The sequence below is a fragment of the Elephantulus edwardii genome, unplaced genomic scaffold (assembly GCF_000299155.1).
Source record: "Elephantulus edwardii isolate Elephantulus edwardi_28Jun2011 unplaced genomic scaffold, EleEdw1.0 scaffold00273, whole genome shotgun sequence".
Lineage (NCBI taxonomy): Eukaryota > Metazoa > Chordata > Mammalia > Macroscelidea > Macroscelididae > Elephantulus > Elephantulus edwardii.
The window spans coordinates 1,624,403-1,651,956 of record NW_006400023.1 but is presented as its reverse complement, the minus strand read 5'-3'; the positions used below and the strand labels follow the sequence as shown (position 1 = coordinate 1,651,956).

General features: G+C 37.9%; 2 protein-coding genes across 2 annotated transcripts in view; both read left to right on the top strand.

The window, feature by feature from the left end:
* SNX27 (sorting nexin family member 27) overlaps positions 1-27,554 on the top strand; it is a 134,500-nt gene that overhangs the window by 71,144 nt on the left and 35,802 nt on the right. Inside the window, exons 3-7 of the mRNA XM_006900089.1 lie at positions 2,558-2,750; positions 5,389-5,453; positions 7,759-7,863; positions 10,745-10,823; positions 12,994-13,157. Of these exons, the coding sequence (XP_006900151.1) occupies positions 2,558-2,750; positions 5,389-5,453; positions 7,759-7,863; positions 10,745-10,823; positions 12,994-13,157 (606 nt within the window). The remainder of the gene's footprint in view (positions 1-2,557; positions 2,751-5,388; positions 5,454-7,758; positions 7,864-10,744; positions 10,824-12,993; positions 13,158-27,554) is intronic.
* On the top strand, positions 13,183-14,718 carry LOC102868489 (hematological and neurological expressed 1 protein-like). The gene is made up of 3 exons (XM_006900132.1): positions 13,183-13,191; positions 13,613-14,090; positions 14,663-14,718. Exons 1-3 carry the CDS (start codon positions 13,183-13,185, stop codon positions 14,716-14,718), a joined length of 543 nt encoding a protein of 180 aa, XP_006900194.1.

The window sequence follows — 27,554 nt, the reverse complement described above, 5'->3', positions numbered from 1 at the left end:
AAATTTTTTATTATTATTAATTTTAATAAAAATTTACAGAGACTTTGAATTTCCATTCATTCATTGTTGCACTTTTCTCCCTACCCACCCCTCCCCCAGTACACTTTTCTCTTTGAAAAGTAAAAGAAAAATTCTTTCATTGTTTTATAATCCATCCCCCCAAGTCCACTCCACTATGCAGCCTTCATTCTGGACTCTTGTCATGACAATAATACCTAATCACATATCCCTGTTAAACAGTTTTCTCCCTCATCTGTTTCAATGCAGTATACATTATTTATCCCATCTTTCTCCCCCCGACCCCAATGTCAGTCCTATTTTACAGCTGTGGCACTAGGCAGTACTTGTCTTTTTGTGACTGAGATATTCACTCAGCCTGGAGGATGTTTCATGGTGATTAGGGGTTAAGATTTTAATCAAGGGAGCTGTCCTAGAAGGTGAGTTGTTAGAGTAGTTTTAAAGGAATAGATTGTTTACACACACACACAAACACACACACACACATACATTTATATAATAGATTATAGTTGTATACTATCAAGTTGGAAACAGTCCATAGCTGACCCTCCCATGGGTTTTCAGAGGCAATAAGTCACATGGGAGGACATTGCCCTTCTGTGGAGCAGCTGGTGGATTCGCACTGCAGCACAATTTCTTACTCCTTAATGCTAAGTTTAGAGGTTCTATGTGTATATATAATATATGGAACTCTGGTGCCTTAGTGATAAGTATGAGGTAAATAGGCAAAAAGGTGACAAACCAGATGAAGTAAAACAAAGGAATTTATTAGCTCTCGGGAAAGTTCTGCAAACCCAAGCTGAAGTGAGGCAGTATGAATGGGAAGTCACGCACAGGAAAGTTACAAGAAAGGTTTTATGTGGGGGTTAGGGGGATGTAAGTTGGTCTGTTTGGTGATCAGCTCTCTTCTATTCAGTGTTCAGCTCCCTGTAGAGGATATTAATTGGATGCCCTCTGCCCCTTCCCCTGTATGGTGCTGCCCAGGACCCTTTAAGTGAGTTGTGGCACGGCTGGTGTTAAGCAGAAAGTGGCTAGTGGTTGGGCTCTCTTCTGATTGCCTGCAGCATTGGAATGTTTCCCAAAGGGTGTGCAGAATGGTGCCCAGCTTCCAGGTGACCTTTCAGTAAGGAGTTACCAAAGATGGGTAGTTCAAAACCACAGCTGCTCTGTGGGAGAAAAATGGGGCAGTCTCCTCCCCTGTGATTTACAGTCTCTGAAAGCTTGCTGAAAGGTCAGATATGAGTCAGTTCTGACTGGATGGTATGTAACAATGTAAAATTGAAGAAACATGGGGGAAATAATTAAGCTTAAACAAAAGACTTTGACCTATACACATTCGTTTACTAACTCCTGATTATATGAGCAAATCATCTTTTACATACATTTAAAAATTTTAGTTGATTTTTGGCAGGCCAATAAATGTGATTTTGCTGTTCATTTTTCCAACACTGCATTATTTGATAGATTCTAGGTATACAAAGTAATTTGGTTATTTGATTTTTTTTATTGTTATTCATTCCACCAGTTTGCTTTTTTAAGGGTTTAAATTTTTAAAAAATTATATATGCATGCATTCATTTATCCAACAAAAATTTGTTTCTTCATGAGGGTTATTAACACTATTGTTCCTTGGAGTACAATGTATATTCTTCACCTTTTAATTGTTGACTAATTGGGATGGGAATGAATAAAACTAGAGACATCTAACTTCAAGAATGAATTTTTACAGAAATTACCCTTGCAAAAGTGCCACTATTAAAAGGTTTGAATTGAATTGGCAAAGGTTTTACTTATATTTTTACAATTTTTAAAAATCACTATTACTCAAATGTTTTTTATATATTTTCTTTGGATTTATCTTTAGAGCCAGTTTAGAAGTCCACTGGCACAGTGTGTACTTATGTAAGTATTCAGCTGCTAGCTGAAAAGTCGGTGGTTCTAACGCACAAGCTACTCTGTAGGAGAGCAAGGGATGCATTCCCTATGGGGCTATTAATACTCTGTCCCACATGATCGTGGTGAGTCAGAATCTGCTTGATAGCACTGGGTTTGGTTTTGAGATTTAGATAGAGCCAATTTCGACCACATACAAATATTATTCACAGTGCTTTATAATCAACTCTACTTTTTAACATCCCCCTCTTAAGTCTGCTAGTTTGTGCATTCTTCTTGACTTTGAATTCTTTTAACTTTCTCTGAAAATTTATCCATAAAACTGCTACTTGCTTTTGAAGATACTTTAAACAGTATGTTGGAAAAAAAACCCCAGTATGTTGGGGTAATTTTAATTGTATAAATAAGATCGTACTTCCAAAGAGGAGGAGGCAGCCTTGTTTTGTGCATGTAACTTCTGACATGTATATTAAAAGTTAGTTTTATTTTAAAAAAAAAAGTTAGTTTTATTTTAAAGTAACCTTGAATGTGTTTTCTGTTAAATACGTAGTAGAATGCACCTAACCAATGTCTATCTGAACATGACTTGATATGATCTGTGATTTAATCTATAGTAAGTAGGCTTATCTTTGCTCTTCTTCACCAGGTATATAATGTTTACATGGCAGGGAGGCAGCTGTGTTCTAAGCGGTACCGGGAATTTGCCATTCTACACCAGAATCTGAAGAGAGAGTTTGCCAACTTCACATTTCCCCGACTTCCAGGAAAATGGCCATTCTCATTATCAGAGCAGCAATTAGATGCCCGACGTCGGGGGTTAGAAGAATATCTAGAAAAAGGTAAGCTGACTCATTAAGCTCTGCTATCTCAAGTAGGTGTAGGATTTAGGTAGATAGTGCAGCTCTTAAACTTCATAGCTGTTTCCTGTAACTCAGTATAAAAAAAGCCACACTTCTGACTACAAGTATTTAATGATATGAACTTTGATGGTTTTTCACAGAAATATCTAGTACAATGATGAGTAGCCTGTTTTATTGGCTCACTACACATTTACGTAGTTTTTGATGCATCGAGGAGCTATAGTTATAGGATTATATTATTTACCAGTACACACAAACTTACGCACTGACATAAGTTGGGCTGCTAATCAAAGGATTGATAGTTGGAATCTACCAGCAACTCCTGGGAGAAAGACCATCTCTTCCATAAAGATTTACAACTGCGAGAAGTTCACCATGAGTCAGAATCTATTTGATGGCAGCAGGTGTAGGGATTTTTAGTATGTTGAATTGACCAGAGAGCTTTGTGGGCATATTAAAGACATTTTCATTAAAATGATTGCTCATGGGTGTATTCTCCATGTGGTTGCTAGGTGCTGTTGAGTCAGCTTTGATTCATTGTGACCCTGTGAACAGCAGATCAAAACTTTGCTCTTTTCTGCACCATGCTCAAGCCCACTGTTGTAGTCACTCTATCAGTCCATCCCACTATTTCACTGAGGCTCTTCTTCTCTTCCGCTGACTCTCTTCTTTTCCGAGTAGGATGTTTTTTTCCCAAGAACTGGTGTTTCTTAAAAACATGCCCAACTATGTGCAGCAAAGTTTAACTATACTTGCCTCAGAGAAGCACCCTGGTTGTACTTCCTCTGAGACAGGTTCTTTAGGCAGTTTGTGGTATATTCAGTACTCTTCCTCAGTTCCATAATTCAAAGGTATTAGTTCTTTTTTTTTTTATCTTCTTTATTCATTGTCCAGCTTTGACATGCATATAAAGCAATTGAAAAGACCATGTCTTGGGTTAAATGCACCTTTGTGTTTAAGTTGACATCCTTACTCATTAGGACTTTAAAGAGATCTGTGACAGATTTCCCCAGAGCGGTAGGCCTTCTGATTTCTTGACTGCTGTTACTTTGAATGTTGGTTGTGGATCCAAGTAAAATGAAATTATTAACAAGTTTAGTTTTCTCCCCTTTATCTATCACGTTGCCTGTTGGTCAAGTTGTGAAAACTTTTGTGATTGCTTTTTTTGTTGTGGTATAATCCATAGAGAAAGCTGTAGTCTTTGATCTTCGGAAAGCACTTTATATCTTCTTCAGTTTTCACAAGCAAGGTTGTATCATAAATGTAGGTTGTTGAGGAATCATCTGATCTTGATGTCATATTCTTAATTCTTATTGTCAAGCTTCACAAATTCTTTGCTCAGGATACAGCTAGAATAGGAGCTTTCAGAGCCACAGCCACTGCAACTGCAGCTTTTGGCTTGATAGCACAAATTACTGGCCTAATGTAGCTCTCATGTGCTTCTTGGATAAATTTGCTAAGTTTTAGGCAGTCTAAAATCCTCTGTAAGCTTGGTTACAGATACAGGTATTGAAATGTACTTGCCCTCTAGGAGCTTCTGTACAGGACATGAGGAGTTTGAGGATGCGCAAACATTTATTTATCCTAAGATAGTAGGAAAAAGATCTAGATCTCCTGTGAAAGATAGTTTATCCTGTAGCTCAACAAAGACAACCAGCTTTGCTACACTTTCAGTGATGTAATTTGCTAGTTACTACATTCTATGTTTTTTTCTTTAAAAATGTTAGTTTAATAGGATATTGATCTTACTTGGTATTTGGTTACTCTGTGTCTTTGTCTCCTTGTAAAATAACTAATTGACCTAATAAGAATTTTTTAAAAACTTTGGTGGATAGCCTTATCCCACAAGAAGGATCATTTCTTTTATAGAAGAAAATGAAAGTTTCGTTCGCTTTTACCTTTCTTCTATCATAGAATAGCCTCTAAACACAGGGAAATGAAAAAGTATATATATTTCTTAAAAAATCAAAAGGGAGTAAAATCATCAGTGTAATTTTAGCACCCTCATGAGATTATCAGGAAATTAAAACTTTCTTTGGTTTGGATAATTACCTATTTACATGCCTGTACTCTGAATTCTTCCTCTTTTGGGGGGATTTGTTTTTTGTTTTGGTATGGTTGATTTTTTTTAAAGCTCAAGTCAGTAAAGTTAAAAAAATTTGCTCACTTTAATACTTAGTTCCCTATTGTTTCCAAAGTGACTTTAAGTGCTCATTATTGGCCATTTTGTTCCTAGGCAAAATAAATATTTTCATTTTGTCTTTCAACTTTGTGTTTAGTTTGTTCCTAATATATCTTTTTCCCTATCTCAGCTCTGTAGTTCTAGCTTATTATAGTTCACACAAGACTGCAAAGTTCGATTTCTAAACTTTTTTTTTTCCTGGATGACTTCCTTTGACTATGTTTAGTGTTTTTAACAAACTGCATCTCTGTGCCTTCTGTTATTCCCGTTTTCTAGACCCTGTTTGGGTGAATGGCTGCCATGTGACAAATCACATGTGACAGGGATGGCATGCTGTCTCTGCATTGACTGCCACTGACACTTAACTTTAACATTCTTGACTGTATATTTTAAATTTTAGGCCCTCATGATAGAATCTATCTTTGTTTTCTATAGTGTGTTCAATACGAGTAATTGGTGAAAGTGACATCATGCAGGAATTTCTATCAGAATCAGATGAGGTAGGTGAATAATCCTTCTAGTGACTGTGTACCTTTTGGCTTTGTGTGGGGAGCAGGGAGGTGGGGAGGTGATGCTGATTGTGCGAGGAGAACAGCAAAGTTAGTTGCCATAACATCACCTACAAAGACAATGTTCTAACTTCTACTTTGGTGGGCAGTGACAGGGGTCTTAAAACTGGTGAGCAGCTGGGTAAGGTCCAGCTATTAGTCTCATCCTGTCTGGAGCAACGAAGAATGAGGAAAATCATAGATTGACAGAAACAGCTAATCCAAAGACTAATGAACTACTTGACTTTCAGCCTTTGTTGCCCTGAGACTAGAAAAACTAGACCAGCTACCACAAGTGATCACTCTGCAAGGGATCACAGTAGAAGGTCCTCAATAGAGTGAGAAAAAGGTGGAACAAAGCTTGAACTCATAACAAAGACCAGGCTTTCTGGTCTGCTAGAAACTGGTAGAACTCCTGACACTGTGACCCTTGGTGACTATCACCCTTCAGGCCTAGATGAGTTCATTACCATGGCTCAGCTTTTAGCCAGACAACAAACAGGCTTATCGAATGAACAATACCAGAAAGGTACATATTTCTTGTAACCAACCATACAATCCCAAGAATAAAGCTCAGAAGTCAGGAAGAGATAAGAAAGAAAGAAAAAGTGGAGGGAGTGAGGACTACAATTAATATGAACAAATGTATGTGAATTATTGAATAGGCATTCAGCTTGCTGTTTAAACTTCTACTCCAATCACAAACAAAAGTTATATAAATAAATAAGTAAAAAAAAATTTATCCATTTTATGGATTGAATTGCCAAAAACTCCCCAACCGTTGTATTTTTAAAATATGTTTTTATATGTATCATGTTTATTATTCAAGGCCTAATTCCAAGTCTGTCTTCTCTATGAAGACTTTTCTGATGACTCAAGTCATTGATAGTGTTCATTTCATCAAGGATTTGTATAGTCAGTACCACTCAATCATTACGTTGTTATATCTCATTTCCTAATAAGATTATTGTTTTGTAATTTTAGCTATTAGAGTGAGTTAAGAATCTTGGATGGTGCAAACAGTTAAGCACTTGGCTACTAAATGATAAGTTGCTGGTTTGAATCCACCCAATAGCCACTTAGAAAGAAGCCCTAGCAGTCCATTTTGGAAAGATAAAAGTTACTGAAAACAGAGTTCTGCTTTGGAGCAAGTGAGGTCACCATGATTGGTAATTGGCTCACTGGCAGTTTGTTGTTCTGGTGTTTTTTTTTAGAATGAGCTACCGATAGCTAAGATCTGAATCTTTATATTCTAGGTGCCTGAATTTTTATATTCTCAGTGCCTTTCACAGTGTCAAGCGTGTGCTTGTTGTTGTTAAATGCCATCAAGTTGAGTATGACTCTTAGTGACCCTATGAGCGAAAGATCTGAACCCTGTTCTCTATTGTCTATTGATACTTAATAAATATTAATCACCAAGAGAATGAACATTTAATGCTAATATATTTAATAATGTGCTATCCACTAAATAGTTTATCTGTATATGCCTTGTCTTCCGAACTAGATTTAAGACAGACAAGATACTATAATAAAATGATGCTTCCAGTGGTTTTAAGTGTTGAGCACTGCTTTTTATTAAAGTATTAAACAAGGATAGATTTGTTACTAAATTGTTATTTCTCTCCAGTGAGAAACACAATGTTGAGCTTCTGTTAGGGAAATGTGTTAATCATCAAAAGCAGTAAGATATAAGGATTTCTTTTGAATTAATGAGGATAAGAATTGTTTTGTCTTTGCCCATTGAAAACTGGTCATCAGACTAACCTGGATCTTTATAGATTTTTACTTTCAAAGATGTCCATGATTACTTTAGGGTTCAGAAAGGAACTTAGGATGCCACTTGAGCTGATCTGTTGTTATGCCTAACCTTTAAAAACTGAGTATTATTTATTGAAACTACAGCTTGCAGTTGTTTTCTTCACTTTGAGGTTCCAAATAGGGTTAGCAGAGGAATACAGAAATCTCATCCGAGTTTGACTTAAATGGCTTCAAACAGGTTTCTTGTTTTGAAATATGAACATGTTGGGTTCAGCCTACTACTTTCTTCTCTGTTCATCATAAAGGTTAACTTGTGCCTGAAGTAAATTTTATGACTTGTAAATGTATTAACTTTTAAGGTGCCCTTTTCTCCCTTTTCTTTGCAGTTTGTTTCCTCTGTGTCACATATTTAGGTTATTGTTTAACTAGCTTGTTAAGTTACAGTGAGAATAAGTAGACCGATAATTAATTGCTTCTCGGTATGTGTCTTTCCTGTCAGAACTACAATGGTGTGTCCGATGTGGAGCTGAGAGTAGCATTACCAGATGGAACAACGGTTACAGTCAGGGTAAAAAAGAACAGTACTACAGACCAAGTCTATCAGGTAAATGAAACTTGAACAAGTCAATATAAAACTAAATGAGCTAATGTATGTAGGGTAATTAGAGTGTCTAATCACATCATAAATATTAACTTCTATTGTTGTTAGCATTATTTATGTAAAATCTTTTACCCTCCTTGAAAAAGAAGGTGCATTAAAAAGCTCAGCTTGTGCTGGGTTTGATTTGGCATCCATGGGTTGCGTAGAGGTTAAGTTCTTGGATATTAGCCAAAAAGTTGACAGTTCAAGTCTGACTAGCATTACCTTAGATGACTAGCTCACTGGTGTGCTCCTGAAAGGTCACAGCTTTGAAAACTCTTGTGTAAGCAGTTCGGCTGTGCACACATAGAGTGCATGAGTCAGAAGAACAAGTAGTTGTGATTAATTCCCACTCTCTTTTTTATTGTATAAAGCAAAATGCATGAAACAGAATAGCAGAGTGGAATTCTGTATAGTCGTCACTACTATTCAGTACTTAATCATGATTCTGCCAAATTTACATCATCTATCCTTTATCATTAGTTTTTAAAGTCACATTACAGTACTTGTGTATACTTTAATACACATCTCCACATTATGTAGGTTTGTATATCATACTGCTGTTATTTAACATGAAAATGTAATACTGTTTCCTTGGCATTATTTAGTAACTAATCTGTAGTCAGTTTTTCCAGTTGTTTTGTTGAAATCTGGTACTAACTAAGCAAGGTCCTCACAGCACATTTGGATTTTTTCTGTCTAATATAGGCAGTCTTTACCAGGTTTGAGTTTTTACCACATAACAGTAGATTGTTGGAGAAATTGTCTTAGTATCCTGTGGAATATCCCATTTCTCAGTTTACCTGTTTTTTTCCTTGTGATGTCATTTAATATGTCCTTTCTCCTTTTATTTACTATAAATGGAAATTTTCTCTAGAGACTTGATTAGATTCCATTGCTCTTGTTTTGAAATTTCATAATTGGTGCTGTAGACACATCTGACTTCTCATCAGGAGGTGTACAATGTCTGCTGTCCTACTTTTTAGTGATATTAAAATTAATCAGTCAGTTTAGAGGTTATAAATGGTGATAACATGGTCTCTTCATTTTCAAGTGCTCCATTTATCTGCAGATGCATGTATCTGTTGATGATTGTCCTTTAATAAATTATTTCATTAGAGGTTGCAAAGTAGTCATTTTCTAATTCTCTTATCTCTTCCACATTTATTAGCTGGAATTTTTCAGTAAAAGAACTTTTTATCAACTAAGCTAATTGATCCCAAAATAAAATTTGTGTAGGAAAGAGAGAATAAATATTTAATTCTCCATTTATTACCAAACACTGTGAAGAATTGGTGTCCTGTAAAGTCCAATGGGACAGTTATTTTTTTTAGGATCTTATGGATTTTAGATACTCACTATGATTTAATCAGTAGCATATATTATCTTTTAAGGCTCACATTGTTCCATCTTTATATATGTATTTCCTACCCTAGATCTAGAATCAGCCATTTACTTAAATAGTCTTGTGAGTGCTAGGTAAAATCATTGCTTTTAGACCTTTCTATTGGCTTTTAACCCTGGTTTGTTAAATTTTTCAGGGAGACAGACAGGTTGCTTGGTGTTTTATATTTCTTTGGCAGTAAACAAGAACTGACCCCCCCCATACGTTTACCCATAGATTGTATCTATGGCAAGGGATTTTTGCAGGATCTGAGTTTATTTCTGCAGTTATTTCAGTTGGGAAATGGTTGCCAGGAAATACTAATTTCGCAGCTTGCTGATGTTTTATTTGCTTTTTACCCCCCCTACTTTTTCTAGTAAGGGTATCTATACTTTTCTCCCTGCCTTTTATTTTGGTATTTTTAAGTAGGAGCCATTTTCAAACCTTGAGAGCATTTCTGTTTTTATTCGGTAAAATGCAGAATATAAGTTTAGAACACATAAACCCTGGTTCCTTCCTCACATTAGACATGAACCTAAGCCTAATAAATTATCAGATAAGGGAAGAAGGGATATAATGATTTTTTTATTTACTCAGATACTAATTCAACAATTGTAACATGTTTAATTTTATTTAGATTAGGATTAAATTTGAAAGGACTTTGGGGATTCCTATTTATTTTGGGTTTTTTTTTGCTTTGTGTTTTTCTGTTCTGTATGCTCTTTGCTTTATTTGCTAATTCTTTCTGCTTTTTATTTGTTACATTAAAACCTTAGTTCCTAGAGGGAAAGAATAGTCTTGTTTAATATGCCTCTGTTGTCACAACATATTGCTGGTTTTGTGTGTATGCTGATGATGATTCTTGGGAAATGGAGGTACCTTAATGTCTCCGGCCTGAGACATGAATCATCTAAAAGATAAACAAAAATATTTTATGCAGCATGAGCAAAATTGACAAAAAAACCTTAAGCTCAGAAGACAGAGTCCTAAATCTTATATGTTAACAACCTGTATTAAATGCTGGCATTGTGTGTGAGCCTGGTTATGCAGAATCTTGGGATCAGTTTTCATCAAGCACATCTTCTATAAGTGGCGTTAAAAAGACCCTCTTGGGATAGAATACTTTTTTAGAGAGAAAAGCTTCTATTTAAGGCAATAACACTATCAGCTTGTATGGGGGAAAATCCCATTTAAAGATAATTGTTGTTTAAGTCAAATACAGCTATTTGTGCCCTCTCACGCACACTCCATTTCTTCCACAATATACTTCAATGAGTGCATGTACACTTACATGCAAAGAAGGAGAGCTATGAACCAGGAATTTAATTTTTATGAAGTCAAGGTAGCAGAGCCTCTTCTCTCACACCCACCCCCATATTCATATACCTGTCTTTCCTCAAAACATTGAAACATTGTCTGATTTCATTTCCCTGAAACTAACCTGTCCTATTTATTCTTTAGGCTATTGCAGCAAAAGTTGGCATGGACAGTACTACAGTGAATTACTTTGCCTTATTTGAAGTGATCAATCATTCCTTTGGTAAGTGCTAGTAGCTAATAATAGATTTTTGTTCCAGGGTATTTTATTCTAGTGCTGTTAACTGAAGCTCCTGGAAGCTACAAGACTGAAACTGTTTGCTGGAGAAGAGCTTGAAGACCGAGGAAATCCCCTCATTAGGTCTGTCTCCAGCAGACCAGATAAATCCTGCTAAACACATGTTATTAAAATATCTGATCACTGTTTTTATAAGTAACACTTAGTCATGAAGTTCTTTTAAAGAAAAATAAAAGTCCATTTATTCCAGTGAAATAGTTAAAGTGATTTTCCTGTTGTTTGCTTAAAAGGCACAGCTGATTTAATAAGGATTTTTAAAAAACAACAGCTTTTTGTTTCCAGGAATTAGAAAGAGCTATCTTCTTAAAAGCTTAAACTTTAGTACATATCTTCTATATGAATAAATTTCCACTTCTTAGAATATTTTCCTGCCCAATGACAGGAAGTTTCTGTTATGTTTTATCTTATAAATGCTAGAGATGGTGGTCACATTGGTTGCACAAAGGGGAGGAAGTCTGAGAACTTGGCTCTGAATGACAGATTTCTATCACTTCCTGGACCATTTACAGCCTCCAGAACCTGCTGGAAGGTCTGATATGAGTCAGTTCCGACTTGACAACAATGAGTTGAGTTGATGTGTCTCTTCCACAACACATTTACCCTCAGGCTAAAGAAAGAAATTGCTTGAATAGTGTTGGATAACAGACCTTTCTTATCCCTGAAAGAAGAAAAGAGGAATTCGGTAGCTCTAGATCCCCTTGAAGTCCCAGGTTGAGGTAGATCAATTCTGATTTCCTCTCCTTCAGCCATTGTTCCTGTTATTCTTTTTTTTCCTGATTCTCTACCAAATGTACTGCTGTCCTGTTGATTTTGACTGAGCGACCTTCTACAGGTTTTCTGAGGCTGTAAATGTTTATTGAGGATTATGCTTTCTCATGCAACTAGTGGGGTTTAAACCACTGACTGATTAACTGTAACCCACTCTGCTACCAGGGCTCCTCACTGATACTCTAGAGCCTAACTGAAAGGAAAGAAAAGTGGATGCCTACCCTTGATGGGCCAGTGTCCGGGATGAATTAACACATCCTAGGGTATTAAGGCTCTGACCTTTCGGAATTAGATGGCTAGGCTTTTCTTCTGAGGCACCTCTGGGTAGATTAGTTAGTAGTAGAGCACTTAATTGTTTGTGCTACTCAAGGACTACAACATCTGACCAAAAAACCAAACCAGCTGTCATCACTGAGTTGGTTCTGGCTCACGGTGACCCTATAAGGCAGAGTGGAACTGCCTTATAGAGCTTCAGGTCTGTAAATCCATGGAAACAGACTGTCCCATCCTTCTCCTTCCAGGCATCTCATAAATTAAAACCTCAGGACCTTTGAGTTAGCAACCATACTTTATGCCTCTATGCTACCAGGGATCCTTACAGTCTGCCTAACTAAACTGATATAAATGATACTACAGAGGATTACGGGGGAACCAGGACACTTGAATTCTAATCTTACCTGTATTTTCTAGGCTTTACTTTAACTTTCTATAAAATAGGAAATATTAAATCTGCCCTTTTTAGTATTACAAAGTAAACATGAAGAGATGAAAAACTCTGAGCCTTTCCAATAAAAGAAATTTAAAAGTGGAGGCTTTGTTCTTACCCTGCTGAAAAACCCAAGATTTTTGCAGTTGGAGAATGTTGGGAAAGGATAACAAGAACATTTCTATCTTAATAATAGAATTAATTCTCTGAGAATTGTCACATGAGAAATTCTAGATGCACTGGATGAGTAAGAAAGGGAGGCTTACTTTAAGGACATTTCAGTGGATATTAGCTGTATTTTACCTAATAGCCTATATTTTCCTGGAATTTGGATTTGATAGCCTCTAAGATATTTTCCTGGAATTTGGAATTAATGCTATCTACAAAGCTCGTCTTACCTGAAGGTCCTGCCACTCGGGTGGCGCAAGGCTCACCTGGGCAAAGTCGTAGTTAGAGGGGGTTAGATTTGGTGAGACAAATTGTTAGTTTTCTTCTCTTGGTAGAACCTCTTGGTTTGATTAATGATAACCTGTCTTTCTTGATCTGCCACACACAGTTTGTACTAGGGAAATTCCTTTCTTTAGAAACTTTTTCACTTTATTTGTTTTGTCTCCTCATCAGTACGTAAGCTGGCACCTAATGAGTTTCCTCACAAACTCTACGTCCAGAATTACACATCAGCTGTGCCTGGCACCTGCCTGACTGTTCGGAAGTGGCTTTTTACAACAGAAGAAGAAATTCTGTTAAATGACAATGACCTTGCTGTTACCTACTTCTTTCATCAGGTGAGTGAATTAATCTTCTGTATGCATGCAGTGGGTGATTTGTCAGTTCTGTGAACACTTACATGATGAGCTGCAGTGCCTCTTGGTCTTAGTTATACTTGGAAAATACTCTCCCATTTCACAAAAGGAAAGTAAGTTTATAAAATGAAGATGTCTGGAGTTTAACATATTTTTTTATTCTTTCTTTAAAATTAAGTGAGTATTCTAAGAGAGCTGCAAAGCAAAACAATTATGAAATATCATCTCACCCCAGTAAGAATCGCAAAATTTAACAGAGCAGCAAACATCAAATGCTGGCGAGGTTATGGAGAACCCTTATTCACTGTTGGTGGGAATGTAAAATGGTGTAACCACTATGGAAGGGTGAATGGCACTTTCTCAAAAAGTTGTAAACGGTGGAGGCTCTTCTAGCCCTCGTCGTCTTTGGACACGTCTGTCGGCTCTGGCCCTTTCAGCACCGTCTCCTCACTCCGACTCGCTTCGTTCCTCGGCGCCATGACGACCCCAACAGCAGGAACAACTCCCGGGTTTTGCGGCCTCCCGGTTGTGGATCTAATTTCTCTTTAGGTTTCGATGAACCAGCAGAACAACCTGTGAGAAGGAACAAGATGGCCTCAAACATCTTTGGGACATCTGAAGAAAATCCCTCTTCGTGGGCCAAGTCCACAGGTGCCAAGTCTAGCAATGGTGACAGGGAAGATTCTGAGTCATCTTTGACCCAGACAAGAAACTCTTCTGAAGCAAACACTGGAGACTTCTTCGATCTGAAGGGAGAAGGTGTGATTCATGAAAACATGGACACAGACCTGCCAGCCAGCCTGGGACAGAGTGAGGAGAAGCCCGTGCCTGCCGCCCCTGTGCCCAGCCCAGTCACGCCAGCCCCCGTGCCATCCAGGAGAAACTCACCGGGCGGCAAGTCCAGCCTGGTCCTGGGTGAACTCTGCCTGTCTTCTGCTGTCCTTCTGTCTGTCTGTCTTCTCCATGCTTGTGAACTGCACAACTTGAGCCTGACTGTACATCTTTTGGATTTGTTTCATTAAAAAAGAAGCGCTTTATGTACTGCTGTCTTTTTAATTTTATTTTTGTTTTGTTTTGACGACTTCTTTTTAAGGAACTGGTTTCTTCTCTGTCCTGACTCCTGGGTCTGTTGGCCATGGCATGAGTGTTTTTCTAGCAGTAGATTTGAGGGAAAGCTTTGTGACATTTAGTACTGTGTTTCTGAGAACAAATAACTTAGTTCCAAACGTGTTAGAGGATCTTTTGTACTGCGGTTTTTTTTAAACCCTTTCTTGTCAGCTTTACTTGGGTTTACCAAGCCTTGACTATGTAGACCGTGCACAGTCCGCAGGCACCTCTCCTCCCCCTCTGTGTTCCCTAACTTCCCGCTGTCCTTTCATAGAAAGCATCTCCTGTTCCACTGTGCCATACTGCACAGTAAGGAGGCCCGGCCTCATGCCTTGCTGCCTGCAAAGCAAAGAAACTGCCTTTTCTTTTTTAATTTTAAGAAATATGCCAGGTCTTCGCACTACTGACTGACGAGCAAAGCCTGCTGCCCTCGTAGAGGAAGGCTTGAGGTGCACAATCAGAATGGGAAGGAAGCTGCTGTGGCGGACGGGGACAGTGGCTCACACAGCAGAGGGTCTTCTCGATGCATGGGTGCTGCGGGGGCATTTTTCTCATAACTTGATGCTGTGTGCATGATGCTGGTGCTTGACCATGAGCCGAAAGTCTCGTCTTGACAATGTATGTTGTACTTCACAATCCTGGACTGTCCTCCAAGTAAACAGTATGCACGTTTTGGAAAAAAAAAAGTTGTAAACAGAAATACCATTTGACCCAGCAGTTCCACTGCTGGGAATATACCCTAAAGAAACTGCCACCCAAGCAGATGTATGCACACCTATGGTCATTACTGCTTTGTTCACAATAGCAAAGGGTTGGAAACAACCGAAGTGCCCATCAACAAACAAATGGATAGCGAAGCTCTGGTATGCTGCAGTGAAAAACTTTTAAAGAATTCATGAAATATTCAAAATGGATAACCCTGGAGGACATTATGTTGAGTGAAATATCTCAGTTACAAAGAGACAGATACTGCATAGCGCCACTGTTGTAAAACGGGACTAAAATCGGGGTTGAGGGGAAACTGAGAAAGAGGGAACAAATAATGTATACTGCACTGAAACAGATGAGGGAGAGAACTGTTTAAAAAGCAGTATATGATTAGATATTATTATCATGACACAGGAGTCTAGAATGAAGGCTGCATTGTGGAGTGTATTTGGGAGGAAGGATTGTATAACAAAGTTTTTTTTTCTTTTACCTTTCAAAGAGAAAAGCAAATGGGAGGGGGGATGGACAGGGAGAAAAATGCAATAATGAATGAATAGGATTCCAAAGTCTCTGTAAATGTTCATTAAAATTAATAAAAAAAATTAAGTGAGCATTATGGCTTCTGTAGTTAAATGCATAGAATTTGGAATAAATAAACCTCTACAGAGTTTGTTAAGAAAAATTGTCATTGGCGCCCTTTACTTTTTTTTATAATTTTTTTATTATGATTGTAACAGAAGTTTACAGAAAACTTGGATTCCCGTTCCTTCATTGTTGCATGTTTTCCTCCCTACTCCTCCCCAAGTTCACTTTTCTCTTTTAAAAAATTCATTCATTGTTGCACAGTTTCCTCCCTCTCCCCCACCCCAGTCCACATCACTATACTCCTCTCACTCTGGACTGTTGTCGTGCAAATAATGCCCAATAATATATTCCTTTTAAACAATTCTTTCCTCATCTGTTCCAATGCAGTGTTCAATATTTAACCTCTCTGGTTTTTTTTTTTCTTTTTGAGTTTTCCCCCCAACCCCAAATGTCAATCCTGTTTTATAACAGTTATATTATGCAGTATTTGTTCTTTTGTGACTGAGGTATTTCACTCAGCATAATGTCCTCCAGGGTCACCCATTTTGTATACTAGTTTATGAGTTCTTTATTTTTCAGGTATGCATAGTAGTCCATTGTGTGAATACACACACACCTTCCCTACCCATTCATTTGCTGATGAGCACTTGGGTTGCTTCCATCTCTTTGCTGTTGTGAACAACGCAGCATTAAACATCGATGTGCATGTATCTGTTTGGATGGCAGTTCTGGTTTCTTTAGGGTAGTGCAATTGCTGGGTCAAATGGTATTTCTATTTCCAACTTCTTGAGAAAGCGCCATCCTGCCTTCCAGAGTGGTTGTACCATTTTACACTCCCACCAACAGTGAAAAAGGGTTCCAATTTCTCCACAACCTTGCCAGCATTTGTTTGCTCCTCCATTGAACTTTGCAGTTGCTACTGAAGTGAGATCATCTGTTACAGTTGTTTCTTTTATCTCTCTTAGAACTGGGGATTTTGAACATTTCTTCATGTGTGTGTTTTCTCCATCTGAATGTCTTGGTGAAGTGTCTGTTCACATCCTGTGCCTATTTTGCACCTGGGTGGTTTATCTTGTTGAGGTTCTGGAATATTCTATAAAGTCTAGATTTAAGTCCCTTATCTGACATGTCATTACCAAATATTTTTTCCTAGTCTGTGGCTTTCCATTTTAACTGTTGGAGAAGGTTTTTGATGTGCATAGGAATTTGATTCTTAGAAGGTCCGTTTTTATTTTATTTTATTCTCTCCTGGTTTAAGGTTTTTCAGGATGCTTGGGAGACTGTTCATTTTATCAATTAGGGCTTGTAGTGTTCTTTCTCTGATGAAGTTTATAGTCCTTGGTTCTAGATCCACTTTGAATTGGTTTTGTGTATGGTGTGAGGTGTGGGTCTTGCTTGAGTTTTCTACAGTTAGTCTTCCAATTTGGCCAACACCATTTGTTAAAGAGACTTTCATTTCCCCACTTAGCTGATTTCATCTCCTTGTCAAAAATCAGTTGAGCTCATTTCTGGGTTCTCAATTCTATTCATTGATCTCTGTGTCTGTCTCTGTACCAGTACCACCCTGTCTTGACCACCACGGCTGTGTAGTAGGATTTGACATCAGGGAGTGAGATGCTTCCTACCTTGTTTCTCTTTTTGAGGAATGCTTTGCTTATTTGAAGTCTCTTTCCTTTCCAAATGAAATTGGAAATTGCCTTTGCCATTTTGATGAAGAACGGAATTGGTATTTGTATTGGGATTGCATTGAATTAGTAGATTGCCTATGGAAGAATTGTCATTTTCACAATATTGAGTCTTCCTATTCAAGACCATGGGCATATTCTTCCATTTCTCTAGGTCTTTTTTTATTTCTTGTAATAATCTTTTGTAATTTTCTTTGAATAGGTTCTTTGTGTTTTTAGTTAGATTTATTCCCAAGTATTTAATCTTGTGAATAATTAGCTATTGTGATGGGTATTATTTTTCTTAGCCCCTGTTCTGTATTCTCTTTATGTCTGTAGAGAAATCCAACTAATTTTGTATGTTGATATTTATCCTGCCACTTTGCTAAATTGGTCAACTATGTCCAGTAGTTTTTTCATTGAGTCTTTAGGGTTTTCTAAGTATACTATCATATCATCTGCATGTAGAGATAGTTTTACCTCCACTTTGCCAACTTGGATACCTCTTCCTTCCTTCTCTTGTCTTATTGCTATCGCTAAGACTTCCAAAACAGTATTGAACAGGAGCGGTGATAGTGGGCATCCTTGCCTAGTTCGTATTCTCAAAGGGAATGCCTTTAATCTCTCTCCATTGAGAATGATGTTGGCTCTTTGTTTTGCATATATACTTTTTATTATGTTGTGGAAATTCCCCTCTGTTACTCTTTTGCTGAATGTTTCAATGAGGAAACCATGTCTCCCCTTACTCTTATCTCCTTCTATTTTGTGTGTGTTATGTGCCTTCAAGTCAGAACTAACCCATAGTTGACCTGCCAGCAGGTTTTCAGAGACAGTAAATCACATGAGAGGTGATTGTCCTTCCTTCTTCCATAGCTAGTGGATTCGAACTGGGTGACTTTGGAATTGCAACACAGCTCCTTATTGCTAAGCTGTGAGATGTCCTTCCATAAGCAGCCATTTTCACCTCCTTTTAACTTTGTTTTTGGTTGAAGTTTGATTGGTTTGTTTTGATTAGAGACTTATCTTCATGTCTATACTATCACTTGATTATATTGTTATTACTTGGCTTTTCAAATTCAAGCAGTAGCTCGTAATTTCTTAGTATGTTGTGGATTTCCTTTGAGTCGTTTCATAGTATTGAAGATGCATTTATAGCTCTTTTTCCACTCTCATTCTTAAACAAACCTGTGTCTTTTTCATCTCGCCAGCCTCTTACCCTAGTCCTATTTATTAGGTCTGCTCAATGTTCAATGTTACATTATTAGATTTGGAGGTAATGAAATTTACAACAGAACCAATACTAGGTCTTCCTCTAGTTCATTCTGGTTTGACCTCCCTGTTGAGACTTTTCTTAGATACACTAAATCAGAATCTACATTTTAACAAGATCTCCAGGTGATTACTGTATATATTTGGTGATTTTTATCTGAATGTAGATTATGATTCATTATCTGGTGGAGAAATGGTAAAGCATCCACGACTAACAAAATGGTGAGAGTGCACACAACAGCCTCTATTGCTGCTCTTCAAGGAAGAATGAAGCAGTCTGCCTCAAGAGAGATTATAGCCTTAGAAATCTATTAAGTGGTTCCATTCTGTCTTATTGGAGTTATTATGCATCAAAATGGAGCTCATGGTTTTTTGGTTTTGAATGGAAATGCAAATTCTCAGCTGAGTGTTGAATGTTAACAAACTGATTTGAAACTCTGCTAAATATTTTCTTCACAGTGTTTTTTCTTTCCCTGTTAATCATTGCCTTCCTTTTTCATTTGTTTCAGTTTCCATGTTCTTAAAATTAATTCAGCTCCGCCCTCTTTACCAGTTGTGTACATCTTTTCTAAAGATGGTCTCATCATCAGATAATTTATCTCTCTCTACTTGTGTAACCTTTTGACCTCTTCCATTGTAAACTAGTAGCTTTGCCCTGATGCACAGCTAGCATTCTGGGATCACCCTTTCCATTACCATTTCTTATCTGAACTGCCAGCATTCATATACGTGTCTTCATTTTCTTGCGTATTTTTGTGCAGTAACATTCTCAGAGCCTCTTCATTTTTAAATTTTGACTATTTAAAGATTTCTTTATTCTAGCCTCACACTTGATAGATCTTAAGTTTGGTACAGAGATCTAGGTTTAAGATTATTTTCCCTTCAAAAATTATAAGAGATTGATCTTTTAGCATCCAGTGTTGCTGTTGTTAAGAAGTCCAGAGCTTGTCCAGATTTCTTCTTTTGTACGAGATCTTCTCCCTAACCCCCATTTGGAAGTGAAGATCTTTTTTTAACTCTACTGATAGCAATTTCGTGATAATATGCTTTGCTAAGGGTCTGCTTTCATCTGTTGTGTTGAGTGTTTTGTGGGAAATTTAAGTCTAATTTGGCAAATTTTCTTTAAATTATTCAATTTATTTCTCCTCCTGCTAAATGCTTCCGACTCAGCAGTACACAGCACACATTCAGTTGATAATTTTCTCTTTTTCACCTTCCCTTCTCTTTGAAACTTCTGCTATTCTGGCATGGCTATTGGTGGTCTTTTCCAGCAGTTTTCCTCTCTCTCATAGGTTAAATTTCATTTTGCTTTCCTTTCTGAAAAATTTACTCAGATTTATTTTCTTGACCCACATGTATAAGGATACCTGGTGACATTGTGTTTTTGTTTGTTTGTTTTCTTCTTTACATATTTATTTTGAGTATGTCTTAAGCAAAAACAAGGATTTGAAAAGCAGAGTGTCCCCTTCTTTTCAACCTAGATTCAGGGTCTCGCCCATCCAAGGATCAGGGTCCTGCCCATTACAACAGGCAAAAAAAAAGAGGAAAAAATAAAAAGGCTCTTGGGAAAGAAAATATATTTTAAACTGATCCATTACAATTTTTCCATTGTTTTGAGTACTATATACTGGAAAATGGGTAAAAAGGCAGGAGGAAAAAACAGTACTCCGACCAATTAGACTAATTTAGTGAGGTTGACAGTACACTATTTTTTTTTTCTCCAGTTACAAAGCAGGTTTTAGTGCTTCATGTGGATGTTTTCTCCTACCTTCCTAATTTTCTTGACTTCCAGAACATCTAGCCAGTGTTTACTCAAGCTCTCTGAAGCACATTAAGGAGTATTTGTTTTAAGCATTTGACTATTAACCAGAAGGCTGGTGGTTTGAACCCAGCAGTCACTCTGATGGGAAAGAGATTACAGTCTGTGTCTATAAAGGTTCTGTAAAGATTGGCCCAAAAGCAGTGGGTCTGGTTTCGGCTTTACTGGGTTGTTGTTTTTTTTCTAATCTCTGTAAGTCTTTTATTATGTCATTAATATTTTATTCTTATGGTAATATTCTTCCCTTAATATTCTGTGGATTATAAAATAGTAATATTTTTAAGTTATTACTTTTTCCCCTACATATTATTTTTCTTTTCTTGATTTTATTTTTGCTTGTTTGTTTTGGTCTCTGTCATTCATGGGACATGCTTTCCAGTGCTCAGATTTCACTTTGGGGGAACTTCAGAGCTGATTAGTTCTAAGCATGTGAGTGGATTTGTCTGACTAAGCTGAAAAAAAACCCAAAAAGCTAAGCAACTCAAACTCATTGCTGTCAAGTTGGAACTGACTCACAGCTGAGCCTCCAAGGGGTTTTGAGGAAACTATAAATAGCATGGGAGGAGATGGCCCATCTTTCTCCTTGGAAGTTCTGATGGATTTGAATCATCAGAAAAGGTACCACCTTTGGGTTTGCAGCATCCTGCCTATGGACCTCCAGTCTGCTGACACTGATGGCAGTCATCTAGATGCAGGGAATGGAGGAAAGAAGATCTGAGAAGTTGACTGCTGCTCAAATACAGTTTCAACTAACCTTTAGTTAAACCTCTCACTACTTCTCTAGATGACAGAGTGCCACCAATTCCTGGGTCTTTTGATAATTTAGAAGTTTAGATTGGAGTTTTTTTAGGTATCCTGTGGTACCACCCAACCATCTGCATTCCATATTGCAAAATTTTGTTCTAGTTGTTTCTTCCCATTCTGATTCCCTGATCCTTGTGAAGGACGGGCCGGGGCAGAGGGAAGTTCCTCTATGGGCAGTTTAGTGAAGTTTTAGGAGGAAATAAGAATAAGTGATTATTTTTAACATTCCAGTACACTTTTCTCTTGGAAAAGTAAAAGAAAAATTCTTTCATTGTTTTATAATCCCTCCCTCCAAGTCCACTCCACTGTGCAGCCTTCGTTATGGACTCCTGTCATGACAGTAATACCTAATCACATAGCCTTTTGAAACAGTTCTCTCCCTCATCTGTTTCAGTGCAGCAGTATACATTATTTATCCCATCTTTCTCAGTCTCCCCCCAACCCTGATGTCAGTCCTGTTTTACAACGGTGGCACCATGCACTATTTGTCTTTTTGTGACTAAGATATTTCACTCAGCATGATGTCCTCCAGGGTCACCCATTTTGAATAATACTGCATGAGTTCCTTGTTTTTCAGTGCAGCGTAGTAAATTTTAGTGCTTGTACTGTCAAATCAGATCTGATTGGTACAGGAGGAGATTGTCCCTCCTTCTTCAGCAGAGCATCTGGTGGATTTGAACTATGCACCTCTGGGATTACAGTGCAGCTTCTTGCCACTAGGCCACCAGAGCTCCCTGACAATTATTACTTCAAACAATATTAATCGACAATTCAAACCGTTTCATTGACTAAGTAAACAATTAGGTTTTTTTGAAAATAAAATTTTTGTGTGTTTCCTATTTTTATAATGAGGATATCTGATGCTACTGAATCTTACCAGTTCTAAGTTCTCATCAGTTGTAAAATAGAGGTTATTTTATATCCTGCTAAGAAAGGTGAAAAAAATGACAGATTGTTGATGATGCAGTCAGTTTCAGAGATGTTAAAATGTACAATTTAGAATTTATAAAATCTTAGATGAGGATAAAGATCCTTTTTTCTTACGTATAACAAGTAAGGTTAAAATTCAAAGTAGAAGATACTTAAATTTTGGCTAAATGTAGTAGCTTGAACACGCATACTTGAATTGTTCCTTCATGAAAACTCACTAAAATGACAATAATGGAATTTAAAACGGCATATACCCATGCACACAAAGAGACAGGAGAGGAAGCCACTGCAGGTGAGATGTGTCAGTAATCTCCTCCCTGCCCCAAGAAAAGGAGGAAAAGTTTAATAAATTTAGAGGAGTTTGGTGTTTTCTTCTTATGGGAAAAGTAATGACAGGTACATGGAAAATGAAAAATAATGCCCAAGACAGTAACATCAGGGAAAAAATGTATACAAGAGAGGAATCCATAGTGTAGTGTGTAACTTTTTGTGAGCAATTATTATATACTTAAAATGATCTAATTACTGACTCATGATCCAGTTTTCAACTGAGAGGCTGAGAGAAAAGGTAAAGACTAGCTAAAACCTAATCTTGTTAACATAGCAAGTCTGTTTTCAAGAATTATCAGAGTAAATATGCTATTTTGTGTTACAGAGAGAATGAATTAGGAGAAACTCCTAAAAGTTCTTGAATATGGTCACCTCTCTGAAATTGAGTTCTGGAACCAGGAACCTGCTGTTTTCTGTTTTCAGACACATATACACACATGCACGAAGAAACTCTAATGATAGGGTTCTTAGTGTTTGCTGCCAACCAAAAGGCTGCAAATTTTCGAGTTTTAATCCACCAGCAGTTGCATAAGGAAAAGAGTAACAGTTGCCCCTCATTAAGATTTGCAGCCATGGACACCTTATTGGACGGCCACTGTTGTTCTGTTCACACAACAGCTTCTTGGTCTATAGAGTATAGATTTTGCATGAGCACAAATAAGTGTTCTGGATTCCTGTTCTTCTCAATGTTAGCTGGTAATATGTTATGATTCATAGGCTCAGACGCCTTTGAATAATCAGTAAACAGAAGTAAATATCTTTCTGATATTCCTGACTCTCAGCCACAACCCATCATATGCCTTGACCTCTGCTCAATCTAGCTTGAATTCTGCAAATTCACCATCAATGTACTGTTGTAACTGTTTTTGAGTAATTGTCAGCCTTGTTTTACTTGCATGTGATCTAAATTATACTATACAGTAATTTACATGTTCTGTTGGCCTTTTTGGAAATGGGAACAGATATGGAACTGTTCCACTCACTTGGCCAGGAGGTTAGCTGTCCTCTATATTTGTTGGCAGAGCCTGGTGAACTTGTCCAGAGCTGCACCTGTTTCTTTAATACATCAATTCTTCGAGCTTTATTTTTTGCCAGTGTCTTCAGTGCACCTTGGACTTCTTAGTTTGTTCTCACTGGATCATGATCATAGGCAACAGTGACTCTTTGTATGCCTTCCAACTTTGTCTGGTGCTTCCTGCATTTTTCGGAATTTTATCCATAGAATTCTTCAGTCTTGAAACTTTACGTTTCAAAATATTCTTCAGTATTTTCAGCCTGAGAGATACCAATAGTTTTCTTCCCTTGTGATTTTCTAATTCTAGCTCTTAGCACATTTCATTATAATATTTTGCTTTGTCTTAAGCTCCCCTTAAGACATCTTTGGTTTAGGCTCCCAAATCTTTGGTTTAGGCGAGCTCTGGTGGCCTAGTGGCAAGAAGCTGCACTGCAGTCCCACAGGTGTGCAGTTGAAATTCACCAGATGCTTTGCTGGAGGAGGGACAATCTCCTCCTGTACCAGTCAAATCTGATTTGATGGTACACACAACACACACACACACACACAAATAATAAAAATGTAAAAAAAAACAAAAACACCAAACACCCACCTTTAAAAAAAAAATCTTTGGTTTAGATATATAAAGTGCATGTTTTCTGTGCAGAGGTAGCTAGGTAATCTTGATTAAGAATGAAAGAGAAAAGGATATTTTTGTGCCCTACAAGCCTATGGTGATGAAGGAAGAAGTTCAAGCTGCTTTGAAGGAAATAGCAAAAAATAAGGCCCCAGGAATAGATGGTATACCAATTGAAGTATTTCAGATAACAGATGTTGCCCTGGATGTGCTCACCAAGTTGTGCCAAGAAATCTGGAGAACAACCACTTGGCCAGCTGACTGGAAGAGATCTATATTTGTTCCCATTCCAAAGAAAGGTGACCCAACTGAGTGTGGAAACTACAGAACAGTGTCATTGATTTCACATGCAAGCAAGATTCTACTGAAGATCATCCAAAAACGATTAGAACAGCACATCAGCAGAGAACTGCCGGAAGTCCAGGCTGGGTTTAGAAGGAGTCATGGTACTAGGGATATTGTTGCTGATGTTAAATGGATCTTGGCTGAAAGCAGAGAATACCAGAAGAATGTCTATCTGTGTTTCATTGATTATGCAAAGGCATTTGACTGTGTGGATCATAACAAACTGTGGCTGACTCTGAGAAGAATGGGAATCCCAGAACATTTAATTGTGCTAATGCGAAACCTATACTTGGACCAAGAGGCAGTAGTCAGAACAGAGCAGGGTAACACTGCATGGTTCAAAATTGGGAAGGGTGTACACCAGGGATGCATCCTGTCTCCATACCTTTTCAACATGTATGCAGAGCAGATTATCCGAGAGGCTGGGCTCTATGAGGAGAATTGTGGCATCAGGATTGGTGGAAGATCTATCAACAATCTGCGTTATGCAGATGACACAACCCTGCTTGCTGAAACTGAGGAGGACCTCATGCACTTGCTGCGAAGGGTCAAGGACTGCAGCCTTCAGTATGGACTGAGGCTCAATGTCAAGAAGACAAAGATTCTCACCACTGGACCTATTGGCAGCGTCAGGATGGATGATGAAGAGATTGAGTGTTCACAGCTTCAGTTTGCTCGGCTCCACAGTCAACACTCTTGGCACCAGCAGTCAGGAAATCAAAAAGCGTATCGCGATGGGAAAGTCTGCTGTTAGGGACCTCTCTAAAGTACTCAGGAGCAACAGTGTCTCTCTGGAGACTAAGGTGCACCTGATATAGGCCATGGTATTTGCAGTCGCTTGTTATGCATCAGAGAGTTGGACAATGACTAGGGAGGACAGAAGGAGAGTGGATGCTTTTGAGCTATGGTGCTGGAGAAGGGTACTGAATGTACCATGGACTGCCAGGAAAACAAAGAGATTCATCTTGGAGAGGATTAAACCAAGCTACTCCTTGGAGGCAAGGATTCTGGGGCTTCGTCTGACATACTTTGGACATGTTGCCAAGGAGGGACGGGTCCTTGGAGAGGGACATCATGCTTGGGAGGGTGGAGGGACAGCGCAGGAGGGGAAGACCCTCTATGAGATGGATTGATTCGGTGACTGGGGTAATCGGGATGGGTGTGTCAGAGGCGGTGCGGTTGGCGCAGGATAGAGCAGGGTTTAGGGCTGTTGTGCATAGGGTCGCTATGAGTCGCAAACGACTCGACGGCACATAACAACGACAACAAGTGAAAATAGTTCACTTGCTGGAGTAAACATTTGCTCTGAGGCATAACACTTCTGCCAGGGAAAATGTTCATCAGATATTTAATTGCCATTACGAATTAGACAGAGTTCTAGGTGATACAGACATAAGCAAGATGGAACTTTTAGTTGTTTTATTTATCAGAGAAAAAAATTACAAAACCATTTCCCTTGGACAAATAATACTCTTAAATTTACATGAGAGACAGAATAGATAAATAAAATTGTTTGGGTATTGTTTCATTTGCCTCTTTATTTCTACTCCAATTTTTCAGTAATTGGTTTAAATTTGTTTGGAGCCAGCTAAGTTCTTTTAGTGGTAAATACTGAAGTATCCAGATTCTTCAGGACATGGTGTGGCATTTCTAACTGAGCATTCTCTATGAATATAGTCTTTGTGTCTTAATGAGCTTTTCCTTGTATGGAACTCTTCTTTGGGGATAGAGCAATGTAATATGTCCATGAGGTAGTTCCTTGTAGGACATTAGTATCCTTTTTGTGGTTTTTAGAGGTATATACCAGCTAAACAATAGGCATGCACCTTACAGTTTCTAAAAACCCACTAAATGGTCATCTCTAGGTCTGTTCTGATTCCACAGCATTTGGTTGGGTTTGTTGTGGTTTTTTTTTTTTTAATTTTCATTTTATATTAGTTTACTTACAAAGTTCATGTACATTGTGTCTCATGTTATCTTTCATTCACATTGTCTTTCATACAGTATTCCCATTCATTGTTTTATAAAATTAATCAACGTTGACTATGCCCACCCATTACTTTGTCTTTCCAGATCTTCGTCAGATCTCTCTCATAGCGAGTGAGATGGTATCTCATTGTGGTTTTGATTTGCATTTCTCTTATTGTCAGTGATTTAGAGCATTTCTTCATATGTCTGTTGGCCATTCGAGTATCTTCCTCTGTGAAAATTCTTTCCATGTCTTTTGCCTATTTTGTAATTAGGTTATCAGTCTTTTTCTTGTGGAGGCCCAGGAGTATTCTGTCAACTTTTGTTGTAAGACTCTTGTCTGAGACGGTATTACCAAATGTTTGTTCCTAGTCAGTAGGTTCTTTTTTCACCCTGTTGGGAAAAGATTTTGATGTGCACAGAGATTTAATCTTTAGAAGGTCCGACTCATCAGTTTTATCCTCTTCAGATTTTGCATTTCTGGCAGTATTTGGCAGTCTCTTTATACCCTGCACTAGCGCTTCTAAGCTATGAGAATAGCTATGAGTTTTAACATTACTTGATTCATGCTCATAAAATGAGACTGAAGCCCAGGTTACTCAAGTATGCAGTTTTCTCACAAAAGTTCCTTGGTGAGTAAAATACTTCAGTCACAAAAGGACAAATATTGCATAGGGCCACTGTTGTAAAATGGGACTGACATCATGGTTGAAGGAAGACAGAAAAGGAGGAGAGGAATGGTGTATATTGCATTGAAACAGATGAGGGAGAGCTCTGTTTAAAAGGGATATATGAATAGATATTCTTGTGAACTTCGGGGGAAGAATTGCATAACAATGAAAGAGTTTTTCTTTTTCTTTTCAAGGAGAAGAGTGATTTTGGGAAGTGGGGGTGGGCAGGGAGAAAAGTGCAACAGTGAATGACTGGAAACCCTAAGTCTCTGTAAACTTTCATTAAAATTAATAAATAAATTTTTTAAATAAAGTTCTTTGGTGGCCTACATTAGACTTGGTTTCTGAATTGCAGGACAAATGATGATACTTGTTTTTGTGTCTTATATTTTGGTCCCAGAGATGCATTCGAATTTTTATTTACTTATTTTCTTTTTCTTTTTCTTTTTTTTTATTGGGAAAAACATATTGGGGGTACAAGGAGGTGAGGGTTGGGGGCAGAAGGGTGAGGATGGGCCAGGATGCAGCTGCAGAGCTGCTGTTTGGCG

Coding starts and splice junctions, on each gene's coding strand:
- LOC102868489 (XM_006900132.1), top strand. Junction 14,091..14,662: donor CAAGTCCAGCCTGGTCCTGG/GTGAACTCTGCC, acceptor TTTAATTTTAAG/AAATATGCCAGGTCTTCGCA.